This window comes from Rattus rattus, chromosome 15 (assembly GCF_011064425.1).
Source record: "Rattus rattus isolate New Zealand chromosome 15, Rrattus_CSIRO_v1, whole genome shotgun sequence".
Taxonomy (NCBI): domain Eukaryota; kingdom Metazoa; phylum Chordata; class Mammalia; order Rodentia; family Muridae; genus Rattus; species Rattus rattus.
In genome coordinates, this window is record NC_046168.1 from 11,824,958 (window position 1) to 11,841,422 (window position 16,465).

The 16,465-nt window shown below is 49.2% G+C and overlaps 1 protein-coding gene across 7 annotated transcripts in view; it reads right to left on the minus strand.

Moving 5' to 3' along the window:
• Nucleotides 1-16,465, minus strand: part of Bin1 (bridging integrator 1) — a 56,799-nt gene that overhangs the window by 19,621 nt on the left and 20,713 nt on the right. For 4 of the 7 annotated variants that reach the window (XM_032886229.1, XM_032886227.1, XM_032886231.1 and 1 more), the window contains exons 2-7: nt 9,775-9,855; nt 3,895-3,949; nt 3,665-3,759; nt 3,164-3,259; nt 2,081-2,188; nt 1,375-1,467 (exon numbers count right to left, since the gene is read on the minus strand). In XM_032886229.1, coding sequence (XP_032742120.1) covers nt 1,375-1,467; nt 2,081-2,188; nt 3,164-3,259; nt 3,665-3,759; nt 3,895-3,949; nt 9,775-9,855 — 528 coding nt within the window. The remainder of the gene's footprint in view (nt 1-1,374; nt 1,468-2,080; nt 2,189-3,163; nt 3,260-3,664; nt 3,760-3,894; nt 3,950-9,774; nt 9,856-16,465) is intronic. The other 3 variants (XM_032886228.1, XM_032886233.1, XM_032886232.1) reach the window with 1 other exon arrangement.

Sequence of the window (16,465 nt, forward strand, 5' to 3'; positions counted from 1 at the left end):
CCCCAACCCACACCTATCTCAGAAGCCCTAAAGCATCCACCATGCAGGCCCCGACCCAGAGCCTAATGTGTCCCAGGGGCCTCTCCAATTCATTCAAAGTACTCCACTCTGTGGGGAAAGGAACACCAAACGCAACCCAGCTCCAGCTCTGTTCCCTCTCAGCCACACACGTGCCCTCATATTTCTCCTGCTCTACCTGCCCAAGGCTGAGTGGGCATTTTCCAGACCTGTAAGTCCACACCCATAGGCTCTGAATAACCAATCGACACCCTAACCTCAGTGCCTCCAAAGGAACCCCAAGTCTTGGCCTTCAAGAAATTAGGCAGTGGTTTACAACAAGAAATTAGGCAGCTAGCCTTGTCAGTTCCCCCTTCCCCATCCTGGACATTTGATACGTGCAGTTGGAGATGATGAAATCTATTGGGAGGTGGCCCCGGAAAAATGGGGCACTGTCCAGGAGAAATCCGACCTCTTCCTGGGTCAAGTCTTGGCTACCAGCCTCATCCCCACTACAAAGGGTTTCCTGAGTCTCAAGCAAGGTTGGAAGAAAAACAAAAAAAAATATGGTTCAAATGATCTTGATCTACCTGCCTCATCTCTAGCAGACCCCAGCCAAACTTTGGCCAGTTCCAGGTTCAGGACACCAAGAAGACTGTAGGATCCCCTGGCAGGATGGTGGTATGGCCCAGTGTTTGGTAGAAAGTCTTTTACAACCTTTGTCCTTCATGTCACCTCCGAAGGATGACCTCTCTGGACCCAGGTCTCCCTGCTAGGTCTTAGCATCCCAGCCAGAATACAGAGGCTTCCCGGAGTCTCCTCTGGTGGAGGACCCAGGTTCCGAGTCCTCTCTAGCAAGGACCACCTTCATGGAGCCCAGACCAAGGACCAGGTAAAGTACCCCAGGGCTTGAGTTAAAAGGCCCACTCAGCTACAGTCTGCTCTGGGATCCTGGGAGTAGGCGTGCCATTGGGAGCAGATATGCTTCTTCAAGATAATTTTGGAGTTTCTGAATAGCTAGAGGAACAGGGCAGGAGCCCCAGAGACAGTGGGATGCTCCAAGGTGTTCCTGGAACAGGCTGCCAGTCATCTACAAGGAGCACAGATCTGGGTAGGTGCCCAGGTCAGCCACAACTTCTAGATGCTTGGTCATGTGTCTCCTCTAAAATAGGAGTCTCAAAGGAATCTAAAAGCCCCACCAAACCCCACCCCATGCCACACGCCTCCAGCTCAGGCTCTGGCCCTGCCTGCCTCCAAACCCCAGAAAGAAGATAGGCCCTCCCTGTGGAGCTTGCGGAGACTGGGCAGAGAGACACCCAGGAGAGGACAACAGACCAGAAGGCGCTAGCACGTGCAAGGTTAGAAGCCGGTTATCACCTGATTTCGGAGCAGGTTAGTTTGAGCTACAAGATGAGCCTGTAGTTTGCCTTGGCACCACTGGGGGGCGGCTTTCTCAAGCAGCGAGACAGGCTGGGGGAAGGAGGGAGGGAAGGAGAGGTCAAGGCAAAGGAGAATGGAGAGGCAGGAGGGAGGTAGGAGAAAAAAAAAACAGAGACATAGATAATTAAACACCAAGCCCACAATCCCATGCACAGACAGACAAGCCAGCCCCCATCTGGAGGCCGGCCTAGGGCAGGTCTAGCTTCTCCCCAACCCAACCCCCAAGGCTGAGAAAATGAGGGGACTTCCACCCCGGTGGGTATGGAGAGGGGCCGTTGAGCTGCGCAACTATGAGAAAAGTAGTCAGGGTAGAGGGGTTTAGCACACAGGGCTATGTGACCAGCCCACGGGCTTGTTCCAGCAAGACAAAGTCACATCGGATCCCATGACAGAATTCCACTCAGTGCATTGAGCAAGATAGTGCCACACCAGGGAAACCCAAGCTGGGTCTATTCTCGTTCTGGAAAACAGCCTCAGAGCAGGCAAAGGGCAGAAAGAGACCAGCAACAGCCCCCACCCGCCTGCCTAGGAACCCAGGGTCTTCGACTGTCTGGCACTGGGCTCAGCGCCATCCCCACCCACAGCTGGGAACCTTGGACTAACCTCTCTTGGATTCCCTGACCCTGTCCCAGCCCTTCCTTACCTTGGCAATTTTGGCTTCATCCTTCTTTTTGGCGGTTTGAAGAGACTCATAGTGGTGCCGGGCGCTGTCGTAGTCCACCAGCTTCCGCCCCCGCTTGGCAATGCGTGACTAGGGAGCGAGCAGAAAGACGAGGGATCAGTGGGGCCTGATGCCAAGATCCCCGGGATGGGCTCAGAGAAAGCAGGCAAGAGAAACGCAGCAGGCCTAAAGTGGCATATCTAGGTCCAGACTCCAATCTGGCAACAAAGCCTTCTGGAGGCAGGAAGCTCACCCTGCAGGGCACTCTGTCCTCTCTGTATCACCCACTTTCCTGACAATGGGGGTTCGCCTGTCAGAACCCTCTAGCCAGGACCATATGAGCCAAACCTCTTCCTCAGCCAGGAAGAGCCACTCTTATCAGTGACTTTATATATCTGCACTGCCTATACGGAGATAGCCCTCCTAAACATCCCAGGTTCCTTAGACTCCTGACCATCCTTGGGCACAGCACCTAGGGACCCAGAGCGGAGACCTTAGCATACAAGGCTCCAAGCACAGATTCAGTTGCACCAAAGCAGCCAGGTTTCTAAACATTGGATAATATAAACACACCCACACAGCCAACGGGCAACACACGCCCTACCACACACAGCACAAATGCAGGGAGGGACCTTTGGTTTACGTGTGCTTGGTCTTACACACATCCTCACACCTAAGGCCCTGCCTGAGGTTAGATCAGTAGTAACGATTACTGCAAGGGAGAAGCTCGCCCATGCCACACTGCCCGAAAGCTGTGCAGGAGCACAAGGGATGCAGCTTTGGAAGCTGTCACTCGTGCTAGGGTAGGTATCACCCCAAGAAACTTCAACCAGACTTGGGTAAAATTTTTCTTCGGCGTGTCATCAGTGCCCTATATCTCCTGTAGGAGATACAGCCAGATAGTGGCTGGTCACAGACAGACAAACCGCCAGGCTGAGCAGATACCTGACCACAGGGCAGTCACCTCCAACCTGAGCCAGTCCTACATCATAGGGTTCTCCCAGACTCCAGCTCCTTCCACAAGCTCCAAGCCCAAGCAAGACGATGGGCCCAGAGCTCTCTTACCTTGATATCAGGGAACTGGCCCAGGTAGGTGTCCATGGTCAGCAGAGCCTGGTCCACCAGCTTCTGGTGATAGTCCATCCATAGCAGGTCATTGTTCTGAAACAGGAATGAGAGTGCTTTGTAGAGCTAAGCTGCACAGTCCACATCTCTCATCCCAGAGCCCACCGCCTCGAAGCTCTATGGACTCTCAGTGTCTTGGTTTCCTGAAGGTCACAGTGTCCCTGGGATGACAGCAAGGTCCGAATACAGTACAGACTGACAGGGTGGGCAAGGGAGGCTGGTGACTGACACTAACACACAGAAGCAGCCATATCCACTTCCTCAAAGGCCGGTGTGACGAGTACCAGAAGCACAGCCTGCAGAAGAGGAAGGCGAGTTGGCCAAGGCTACGTGACATGTGAGTGCCAGAGACCCGGGGTAGCTCGCATCGGAAGGCGAGAGACACTGCGGGGACAGGAGCTGACACCAAAGGGCCCTGGAGGAGGGATGAGAGCCACTCACCTCGGCTATCTTGTTCGCTTCATCCCTGCCAGGCCACTCAGGCTCATACACCTCCTGCAGACACTCACTCAGCTTCTTGGAGGCTTCGTGCATGGCTGTGGGGTAGGGAGGAGGTACATGGGCTTCACACGCCATGCCCATCCAGCCATTACCACCGCAGATGTGGTCTAGCTGACCCACGGCTCACCCGCCTCGGCTCGACAGCCCCAAATCCTTACGGACAGACGTACCTTTAACGGAAGCCAGGTAGGTCCGGAGATCCTTCTGCAGCCGGGTGCCCTCTGTCTGCCAGAAAAGCCAAGAACAAGTTCAGGTCCTGGGGACATCAGTCACCAACCCTCCCCTTCCTACTACGGATCAATCTCATGACAAACCGGTCTCAGCTCTTACCAACAGCCATCAACCTGTGTTCTCCCTACAGGCTGGAACCTCAGAGAACAGCAGCTCTGGCCCTCTGGTTATTGTTACTGTCACTGTTACTCCCTTCACTGGGAGCCCCACAGCCCCACCTGTCAGCCACCACTCAGTAGTGTAAGAATGGCTAGAAGACGAGACCCCGGCCCCGTGACGTCACGCCGGGGTGTTGCTGAATACCATACACACAGAGTACCCAAATGCAGCAGTACGGATCTCGGATGACAGTGAACTTGTGACAAACGGGCACAGAAACATGCCAGGTGGGTTCAAGGACAACCAGGCACGTTGTTCTGCAACTTTAGGTGGCGCCCAGGAACGGACTCCCACAGTGCCAAAGTAAGGACAGAGAGCTCCTGTGAGTCTTCACAGGGACTACGGTGCTGATGGATGGAGGGTGGCAGACTCCAAGAAGAAGAAAGACCTCAAGTCCCTAGGATAGAAACGGGCCAGGAATGCTGAGGCCAGGGTACCAGGAGGGTTACAACAGGAGAGAGTCCTCAGACTACCCAAAGTGCTAAAAGGAAGGGAAAGAACAAACAAGTTTGAGGTTCGAGCAGTAAGCAAGTCAATTTACTTCCCTGAGCCTCGAGAATACAAAACAAACAACGACCCTGCCTGGCATACTACAAGTACTCAGGAACAGCTCAGATGACCCAGCAGGCCCCAGGCCTCCGGGCGTGGGTTTCATACTGGAGAGGGGTACGCAGCTGAGACTGGTTGGGTCTCAGGAAGGAACCGTCTTGGCCCCTCCCACTCAGGAGGAGGGGATAGAGACAGGCCCATGACATGGGCACAGGACACCTAGAGGGTGCAGCACTCTTGCCAGAAGATGATCTCTGCCCATATTGGTCCACCTCCAGGAAGGGCATTCAGGGACTGGCCACCTTCCTGGCTCATCCCAGCATGCTCCACCCTCCATTGCCTAGCCCTCTTCCTCCGCTGGGACCGGCACTTCTCCCCTGGTGCCCACGGCCCCGTGTGCCATCTTCTCACCGTCACTGTCACCGCTTGACACGGGTGCTCTGAGGTCAGCAATGCACTGAGCATCGTACAAAGCCTGGGAGATTCAGGGAGCACCTCCGAGTGGAGGGGAGGGCTCAGGCTAGCCAGTAACCGGTAAAGATGGCTCCCAAGAAGAGCCTAAATGTACAGATCCGTACGCTCCCTCCGCAAGGTTACATAAACAGTAACAATGGCTGGGTGGGGGGGTGCGGGGGAGGGACTCTCCAGCCGGCCACACTGCCCGCAAGTCAGGACACTCTAGGGGGTGCAGCTTTGGTGAGTCATTACCCACCCTGGGTGGGCTTCTCAGTACACAGCTGCCTTTGAGTCACCCGTGCCCGCTCCAACAAACTCACTACGCTAGACTTGGGTGGAATCCTTTTGTTGTTTTTCGTGTGTACTCGGCTTCACAGCCCAGGACCCCAGCAGCGGTGGTTTAAGAAAAGCACACAAAATAAACCAGAGAGAGTGAAAGGGAAAAATCTCTCTCTAAAACTCTCTCAGTTCCCCCCTAGAGGATAGCTGTACTTTGAGGAAAATTGGAGGCCCGTCCTGGAACCCTGTCGGACACCCACACCCACACCCACGATGCTCAAGCCCTTTACATGAAATGACAGAGAATACACATGGACCCCGCATGCATCCTCCTGTGCACTACACACCATCTATCCCTGCATTGTTCATAATGCAGTGACATGAGCAGCTCACTGCATTGCTTTTGTTGGTATAATCTTGTTTGTTCTTGTTGCTGTTTCTATAAATATCTTCACTCTGCAGTCAGTTAAATCCTCAGACCAGCATCATGTAGATAAGGGAGGCTGACCGCCTGGTGTGTAGCCCTGGTCAGATGTAAGTCTGAACACCCAAGTTCAAGGCTCACTGGGAACAAATTAAATAAGGAAACAAAAGCCCGACTTAGGAGTGTTCCAAGACAGGATGCAGAGGCTTGCAGCACTGGACGGGCAGAATCCAGTACTCCAAAGCATCTACACTTGAACACCTTAAATCCTTCACTGTTGGGCTGGAGAGATGACTCAGTGGTTAAGAGCACTGACTGCTCTTCCAGAGGTCCTGAGTTCAAATCCCAGCAAGCGCATGGTGGCTCACAACCATCTGTAGTGAGATCTGATGCCCTCTTCTGGTGTCTGAAGACAGCTACAGTGTACTCATATATATTAAGTAAATAAATCTTTTTTTTAAAATCCTTCCCTGTTAGAGATGAAGGTTAAAGTGTGCTCTTGGGGTAATGCTATTCTGTTGCCCAGTGCCATAGAACCTTCCAGACCCAGCTTCTCTTCCTGTTAAGCATCCCTCACCCCAGCCGTAACTTCAACCCCCTTCCTATGTCTTCCAACGCATGTGCCTGCCCTGTACCAAGGCTCCTTGTGCTTCCCAGACTCTGGGCTGTGAGCAGACAAACACCACTCAGTTGAGCAAGGGACTGCCCAGAACTGTCTTCCCTGGCACCTAACAGAATGGCTGAGCAATAACTCTCTAGAAGTTCCTGAGTTCCAGTCACAGGGCCCTTAGAGCCCAGCTAGGGAAGAGTGTTCTAGGCCATTGCTCAGCTGGGCCCATGAGTATTAGTAAGGGTCTAACACAGAGCCAGAGGAGGCCGAGCCCAGCCAGCCTCCACACACCCATGCTAGGCCTTCCTCTGTCCAGTCCCACCCTAAGCCTGCAGACTCAGACTCCCATCTCTAGTGGCTTTAGGGGACAGTTGGCTTCAGCCCCAGCTCTTGCTGCTAGGCATTCAGTGCCAGGGACAGCATTTTACTCTAAACAGCCAAGAGTAGGGCTTCCGCACCTCGGTGAGCCTTAGGACCCAGCAGTCTAGAGCAACCCTACAATAAGGGACCGGCCCGCCTGGAAGCCCATGACAGTTTCTAGAGGGCTGAATGGGGAATGTAGTACTGGACACTGAAAGCAACATGTAGTCTCCCTAGGATCCAAGTTAGGACACACATGAAACTATTTGGTGTGACTTTGAATAAAGTAATGCCTACAAGATATGAGATAACCACAGGCCAACTCTGATATGAGCCAAGCCTAAGGCAGTTCCTACATGTTAACGAATCAGCCCTAAGCTGTGAGCCTGGACGGCCCAGATCTCACACCCCCTGGAACAATACAGAAAAATTAGAACTTTGGAGGTGGCCCCAGGGTTGTACTGCTGTGCTCCTGAGATGGCAACTCAAGCTTCTACACTGATCCCCACTGGCAAGGGGACTTCGAGACTGGCCACAGTGTGACTCTGGCTCCAGTAACCATCGAGTTTCCGACACCTTGGCTGCACCCGTCAGCCCTGGCCATTGCTCTCCAGGACAATCTGAAACTTGCAACAGCACCACCCTCCCAGTCTGCCACAGCTGAAGGACCCAACAGCATGGGTCAAGCCTATTTCCAAAAAGTCCTCTCTGGAGACGAATTCCAGCCGTAGCCTGCACTTTCTGCCCAACAGTTCACCGCTCGGTGGGATGTCTGTTTAAATGAGACTACCATAACCTTTGTATAGTGCGGTGTTGTAAGGAATCTTTGTGTGAGCAAACCAAGCATATCTGAAAGGCAAACCTGAGTCTTAAGTGCCAAGTGCCTCACAGCCTACCAGCTCTGCTCACAGCAGTCACTCAGGACAAGGCAGAAGTCAAGGGTGACCGTGACTACCTGTGACTGGCACCAACTGGGTCAGTAAAGAGCCATCCACCTGGGTCACCTGAGTAAGTAACAGCAGGCGACCTCTGCCTCCTCCAGAGGACACAGAAGGAGTAGGAGATCTACTTCCTTGAGACAGAACACATTGTCAGCCCTATATTAACAGAATTGTGTTCACCATGCTAAAGGCTCCAGCCAGAGCCGCAGGAGGAAGTGGGGCTTCCTATACCCCTCTCTGATCCTATTTCTGTCGGCTGGCAGAGGACCAAGCTCACTACAGCTCCTGGATTCTCTCCCTTAAGAATAGAGAACAGTCCCCGTACCCTGTCCACACCATACCCCACGCCCGACCCTTTGCCAAGCCATCGCTCACACACACCAGGCTGGTCCAAACCTGTATAACGTCCAAGTGAGGGGCACTGTAATGCCAAAGACACCTCAAAACCACAGTCTCACAACCACCCCTCACTCAGAAGAGGTCTCTGCTTCTATCACTATCCATGTGCTGGTGGTTCAGTCCCTTGTTCGGGAACACAAGAACTTAGAAATCCCAGCAGGTGCCCTCCAGGCCACGCCTATAAACACTATGGTTAGAACAGGAAGTGCCACTCTTCTGGCCCAGGCCACAGGGACCTCAGCTCCTGCCTCTGTGCCTTCCTGTCCTCCCCCTACCAGCCCAGTCTGCCTTAAAGAGACATGAGCGGCCCACTCCAAGCTCGCAACACCTACCTCAGGGCTGGGTGAATTTAGAGGAAGTGAAACGGCCTAGAGCCCAAATCTCAATCTCTGAGCCCCCTAAACTCACCCCATGGCTTTTACTGCTCTTCACCCCAGTGTTTTACCCGACAATGAAGAAAACACCAGGAGCAAAGGGTTTAGTTCAGTTGGTAGAGAGCACAGAGCCCTGGGTTCCATCCCAAGCTCTACGTAAACTGGGTGGCCCACAGTGAGTGCAAAGGTAATGGCAGTCTCCAAAGGGGCCTCAAAGCTGCCCACAGCCTGAAGGAAACAGCTAAGGAGAGGACATGCCCTGCCTCACAAGAGACAGACTCAGAGGCTGAGGCTTCCTAACTCCTTATTCGAGCTTACATTTCCCAGATGAAGAAGCTAAGGTAGAAGATGCCCCCTGTCAGGGGACATACTCACCTCCCATTACTGGCCGGAGGGACAAGTAGCCATGGTGGCTCCCACTCGTGTCCTGGGGAACCTCTTGCATTAGATAGCTGTGGCAGGCCAGGGTGACTTGTCCTCAAGCGCTCTCCTGACATGCTTTCCCATTCTCTCCCTGATGCTCACCATCCACTCCCAGCATGCTCTATGGCCTTCCCAGCATGCTTCAGCTTTCTCCCAGCATGCTTCAGCTTTCTCCCAGCATGCTGTCATGCCCAGATCCCAGCTCCAAGTCAATGAGACCCTTCCCCTGAGTTCCAGACCTGCCACAGAGGCTTCAATGGGTACCTTCAATGCTATCCAAGGCCCCTTATAAACTAGGAGTACCATGAAGCTGGAGTCTTACAGCCTGGCCCTTACCCCACCCTATTTTTAGCAGAGCCCTAACCTCATCTCCCATGCCCTGCCCCATTCTTTGTGGCCTCAGATTCTCATGGGTCTATCCTGAAGAAGCCATACGCTACGGCCCAGCTAGCTCAGTCTCCCTCCTGCTGCCTTGCCTTTCCCCAAACCTCAGCCAGGGGATGGTGAAGTCATCTCCATTTGGGATGCTCAGGATTTTCCCTTCAGAAAAGTCCTTCCTTGTATCTAACTGTGCCTCCACGCTGCCCACATAATTAAGCGTGAGATGTATCCCGATAAGGATGCCCCGGGAGTGTTTCCAGGCTTTAGGCGGACAAGTGTAATCTGAATCTACTTCCAAAGCTGGATGGCCTTGGTTAACTGACCCTACGGCTCTGAAACTCACTGTGTGATCTACGAAAGGGTCCTCCACAACCTTGCCAACCCACCATTCTCCCCTCTGAACGCCACAACTATGGTTCTCGCCATCGCCTACCTGGCAAGTGCTGTTCCACACAAACACTCACCAGCTGCTTATTGAAATTCTGGACGCACTGTTCGAACTGCTCATCCTTCGTCTCATCCGCCTTCCCCAGTTTCTGCAGGACCTGCCGGCACAGAGAAGGAGGGATCATCAGCTTGAGAAGTCTGGTGGCAGGAACAATGGTGCTCAGTCAGGAAGGGTTGGGACACGGGGATCATGAAGACTGCCCCTTGTGCCGTGGTCAGAATCTATGCTCGCACTCCCTGTGTTGGAGGGTTTATCCTAACAAGGCAGTGTGGGCAGGTAAGAACCAATGGAAGGTAACCAGGCCAAGAGGGCTTTTTTGTCATGTGTGGAAAATGACGCCATTTTCAAGGGAGTAGGTCAATTCTTACAAGTGACATACTTGTGTGGTGCACCTCAATACCGACACGTGATTGGTTCCAGGACTCTGACCCAATACCAAATCTCCCTGTGTAAAGTTACGTGCCCATAGTGATGCACATACCCTCCCTTGTACATATCAATTTGGACAAGCATTTCTCCAACCACCTGCCAAAGTCCATATGCTGAAGACTTGGTCACAAGACTTGGTGCCAATGGGATGTGGTAGGACATGGGAGAGACTTAAGTCATTGAGTACATGCCCTTGAAGGGATTACTGGAACCCCATGCCCTTTGCTTTCTCTCTTTTGCTTCCTATCTGCTATGCTATCTCCAACCATGTGCACTTCCAAATATGACGTACTGGCTCACGCTGGGTCCAAAGGCAACAAGTCAAACCAACTAAGGATTTTAACCAAACAGACCTATCCTCTTTTGTTCTGATTTGGTTTGGGGTTTTTTTTGAGAAGTGCCTGTTATTTTAATTGGGAAACAATTTCTTCATACAATATATTCTAATCAGACTTTTCCCCTCCCCCCAACTCCTCCCAGAACCTCCCACCTTCCCTACCCACCAAATTTCACACGTTCTTTCTCTGTCTTTCAAAAACAAAACCAAGAAATACACATACATGCACACGAACCAGTAATCTAAATACACAAGCAAAGACCAATAAGACAAAAAAAAAAGTACAAACAAAAAACAATATGGCACAAAAAGTATACGAAAGGACCACTGAGGTTGATTTCTGTTGGCCCATGTGCTAGGCATGGGGCCTGCCCTGAAGTATAGTTAACTTCTTCTTCCGAGTGGGATTCCCTGTCTAACGCCCCTTCTCAGCACTCAGACCCCTTTGGGCTTAAACCTGTGCAAGGCCTTTGCATGCCACCACAGTATGGAAGGGTTCATCTGTGCACCAGACTTGTGGTGTCTGAAGAACATTGTTTTGGTAGAGTTATCCATCCCCTCTTGCTCTCAGAATCTCTCTGCCTCCTGTTCCTGAAAGATCCCCGAGTCCTGCGAGAGAGTTTGATGAAGACTTCCCAATTACGCATGAGTGTTCCAGAATGTCTCACTCTCTGGACGTTGTTCTGCTGTGGATCTCTGTGTTAGCTCCCATCTCTGATGATGGCTGAGCAAAGCAACTGACCTAGGACTATTAGAGAATGTCATTAGGAGTCATTTCATTGCTACATTCTTTTCATGGAGTAGTAGTATTTGATTTTCCCCTAGGCCCACGGTTCATAAGAGAAATTTGTTGGGTTTTTTTTTCTTTATTGAGTCTTTGGTTTAGGTAACAGGATAACTCCTAAGAAGAATTAGGCAATGTCCCTTCTGTTTCTATTTTGTGGAATAATTTGAAGGGTACTGATGCTAAGTCCTCTTTGGAGGCCTGATAGAATTCTATGCTTAGTCCATTCTTACCCTGGGCTTTTTTTTTTTCCCCCATTGGGAAGATTTTAATTACAACTTCTCTTTCACTGGGGCTGATGAGTCTATTTAAATTGCTTATCTGATCTTCATTTTACCTTGGTGGGTCATATATATCAAGGAATTTATTCATTTCATTTAGGTTTTTCAGTTCGATGTGGTACAGATATTCAAAGTTTGTCCTTATGATTCTCTGGATTTCTTTGGTGTCTGTTGTTATGCTCTCTCTGTTAATTTGGATTTTCTCTCTCCATCTTTTAGTTAATTTGTCTAAGCATTTATCAATCTTACTGATTTTCTCAAAGAACCAACTCATTTCATTGACTCTTTGTATTGATTTTATATATTTATTTCTATTTTATTGGTCTTTATCCTGAATTTGATTATTTCTTGTCATCTACTCCATTGAGAGTGTAAGTTCTCCTTTTTTGTTCTAAACCTTTTAAGTTGTTAATATGGGGATATACATATACATATATATTTGGTTCTATACACCTGCCTTTTAGAACTGCCTTCACTGTGTCCCATAGTTTTGGATGTGTTTCATTCAATTCTAAAATGTTTTTTTTATTTCCTCTTTAACTTCTGACTTGACTCATTTTTCATTTAGTAGAGTTGTTCAGTGTCCATGAGTTTGTAAGCTTTCTGCCGTTTCTATTGTTATTGACACACAGCTTTAATCTGTGGTGGTCAGATAGGAAGCACGGTGTTTTTCAATCTTCTTGTATCTGTTGAGACTTGCTTTGTGTCCCAGTATGTGGTCAATTTTGGACAAAGGTCCATGAGGTGCAGAGAAGGAAACTGTTTTGTGCTTGGGTGAAATGTTCTGTAACTATGTTAATTCCGTTTAGTGTATAACGTCTGTTAGCTCCACTATTTCTTTGTTTAGTTTTTGTCTTGTTGGCCCGTCTATTGGTAAGAGTGAGGTACTGAAGTCACTCACTATCACTGTGTGAAAGTCAACTGATTTTAGCTGTAGTAGTGTTTCTTTTTTATGGATTTGCATGCCCTTGTATTTGATATCTAAATGTTCAGGATTGCAATATCCTCTTGGTGGATGTTTTGTTCGATGAACATGTAGTATCCTTCCCTATCGCCTCTGATTAGTTTTGGTTTAAAGACTGACTTGTAAGATATTAAAATGGCTGCATCTATTTCAAAGGTTCATTTGCTTGGAATAACTTTTTGCTTCCTTTTACCCTGAGATAACAGTGAGGTGCAGCAGAAAGATGCATTAGAAAGAAAGATGGCTCTTGCTTTCTAATCCAATCTGTTAGCCTGTATTTTACTGGGGAATTTAGATGGTTAATATTGAGTGTTACTGTATTAGTGAGGGTTCTCTAGAGTCACAGAACTTATGAAATGAGTCTACACATAAAGGGAATTTATTGGAATGACTTACAGGCTGCAGTCCAACTAACCCAACAGCAGGCAGCTGTGAATGGGAAGTCCAAGAGTCTAGAAGTTACTCAGCCCCGTGAGGCTGGGTGTTGCAGCTGGCCTTCTGCATAAGCTGCAATCCTGAGGAGGCCAGCTCCAACAGTTGTGCTGGCAAGTAAGTGCAAGCAGAGGAAGGAGAACAAACCCTTTCTTGTTCCATTGTCCTTACGTAGACCTCCAGCAGAAGGTACGGCTCAGACAGATTTACAGATCGGATTAGAAAGCCAGATCCATCTTTCTGCTGCGTCCAAGAAACATACCTCACAGGAAACATACCTCACCATTATCTCAGGGTAAAAGGACGGAAAAGGTTATTAAAGATGTGCCTCAAGATCTAGATTAAAGGTATGTGTCTTCCAGCCTCGAGAAGTGGGTCACATGTGTGCCCTCCATTTCTGAATTGTAGTTCATTCCAGATATAATCGAGTTGACAACCAGAATAGCCATCACAGTTACCAGGGAACTGTGTTTACTGATTCTGTTAGTTTGTTGTTATGGCGTGGGTTTCTCTCCCTCTTTAATTGACTTTTTGGGTACTGTTTAGTCCTTATGTCTCCTTGGATATAGTTGGCCCTTCAGACTGAAGTTTTCCTTCTAGTGCCTTCTGTAGACCTGGACTGGTAGACAGAAACTGTTTAAATAGGTTTTATGATGGAATGGTTTTCTTTCTCCATCAATTATGATCAACAGTTTCATGGGGTTTAATAGTCTGGGTTAGCATCTGTGGTCTCTCAGACTTTGTAGAACATCCAGCCTGACAATTCTGGCTTTCAGAGTCTCCATTGAGAAGCCAGGTGTTATTCTGATGGGCCTTTCTTTATGTTATTTCATCTTCTTGCAGCTTGTAATGCCCTTCCTGTGTTCTGTATGTTTAGTGTTTTGATTATTATCTGTTGTAGGATATTTTTTTTTTGGTCCATCTATCTGACCTGAGTTTCTTCACCTTCCTCTATCCCTATTACACTTAGATTTGATCTTTTCATAGTATCCCAGATTTCTTGGATATTTTGTGCCTTTTTTTTTTTTTGACTCAACTATCCATTTTTGTTACCTTGTCTTCAATGACTGAGGATATCATTTCCCTCTCTTGTATATTGTTGATGAGGCTTACATCCGAGGTTTTTGTTTGACATTCTAAATTCATTTCCTGCTTTGTTTCCGTCTTGTTTTTTTTGGTTTTGTTTGTTTGTTTGTTTGTTTGTTTGTTTGTTTGTTTTGGTTTGCTTTGGTTTGGTTTGTTTTAGTGATTCTATTTATATTTTTATGTCATTCATTAACTGTTTCCATTAGTTCATTCAACTATTTCTTTGTGTTCACGGGATTTATTCATACCCTCTCTAGTATCCTTGAACATATTCATAACTGCTATTCTGAAGTCCTTGACTTGAGTTTTAACTGTATTGAATTTCTCAGGGCCCACTGGTGAAGGTTTACTGTCCTGGCTATTCACGCTGTATTTTCTCACTGGAGTCTGGGCATCTGAAGTTATGATGATAGGGATTCTTCTAGGTGCTGATATATCGAGTCTTATCTTTATTGGGTAGGTATTTTGTATTTTGGTTTCTGTTGCCCTCTCTAGAATCTAGGTAAATGTGGCCTCAGGGACACTGGTAGTGGGTGACAGAAAGGAGTGGAGTGGGCTAGGAGGAAAGGCTGGTAGGGACTATGTGAAAGGCCAAGGGAGATTTGCTCCACACCAAGAGGTAAGTCCCCAGGGAGTAGAGACTTGGGAGGAAGGGCTCCTGCAAGTAGGATATAGTAGAACAACAAATCAGCCTGGTGACAAAGGGATGATGGGAGATTCTGGGTCTCCGGTGAATGGAGTTGGGGTGGGAGGAGGGGCTCCTGCAAGCAGGCTGCTACAGGAAGGACTCGGAATAAGTCTGAACTGAACACAATAGAAGACCAGAAGGCTAGTCAAAATCACTTGCCCACGTGCTCAGTGTGGCCTCTATGGGTCTCTGATAGCACTGAGGGTGTTTCTGGGCATCTGTGGCTGACACAAAGGAATGTAGATAGGCTAGAAGGGAAAGCTGAGAGGGTCCATGGGAAAGAGCTAACCAAGAGGCAGAATTCCCAGCAAATGGAGGTAGGGTTTGAGAAGGGTACTTGCAAGCAGGCTTTTACAGAACTAAGGGAGAGATTCACTCTTCCTCTTTTTCAGGTCGATTGTCTAAAGCATATTTTACAATGACAGCAAACTGACTAAAACGCTTTTCCTTCTTCCTTCTTTCTTTTATGTGGGTGCTAAGAATCTGAACTCAGGCTCTCGTGGTAACACAGCATGCACTTCACCAACTGTGCCCAACCCCAAAACATTCTCTTTATGAATTACCCTGACTGTATTATACCAGCAAGAAATAGACGAAGACAGTGAAGCCGGAGCACCCAGGACTCCTCGCCTTCTATCCAAAGCTCTATGAACAGCCAAGAAGGGAGTCTCAGACAGGCTGTCATGATGTCACCAAGAAGAAAGCTTCAGAAACAGCCTAAGAGACCAAATGCCCCTCCCCACTGATCTCACCACACTGCTAGGAACCCCACCCACCCACTCAACATGAGCTGAGCAGGAAAGGGGCCAAACAGGGTGTCCTCACATACCCAGACGATTCTGCTGCCATGGCCAAGGCCCACGACACTGCAGGGAAGCCCAGAATAAACACAGAACAGACCAGAGAGGGTAGCAATGGCTGCTGGTCCTGGCTGAAGTCACTTACCATCAGCTTCCTACTTGAGTAGACCATTAGAGTGACGTAGGTATAGCCACTATGTTTCTTCCTCCATAGCCCATATTTACACACACACACACACACACACACACACACACACACACACACACACACACACACACACACCCCTCTTCCCACAGACAGAGCCCAATCATCCCACTCACTGCAGTCTCTTGTGGTGAGCTCACAGACACAGAGAACTGGGGAAGCAGAGACCCTCTGTATCTGGACCAGGAGAGGCTGAAGAGCACAGACGTTAAGCTGAGCTTTGAAGGATGAGAAGTGTGGAATGACGGTGGCTGCGGTGGTACCCAGGTACCTCAGTTATAGATGGAACTGGAGAAGTGGGAAAATGGGGCAGAGAGGAGGTCCCAGAACATCAAACTGACATATGAGAGAATGGGGAATTGGCTCAGTGGGTAAACTGTTTGCCCTGCAAGCCATATAAAGCTGACCTTATGGGTGCCACATTTGGATGCCAGATGACCCCCACGAACTCCCAGGGATTCTCCCGTCTCTGCCCCTGTGATTAGTGGCATCACCGACATGGGCTTTACACAGCTTCCAGAGATCCGAGCTCAGGTCACCCCGCTTGAGTAGTGCGAGCTCTAGCCACCACCCTAGCCCCATCTTTCTAGTCTTCTATGAACCGTCTATTTCTATCACCGCGTGTTCCCAGTTCAACTCCTTGTCGTAGGACATACCTGGAAACCCCGGTGGCTGTCATATAGATTCTAAATCACGCACAT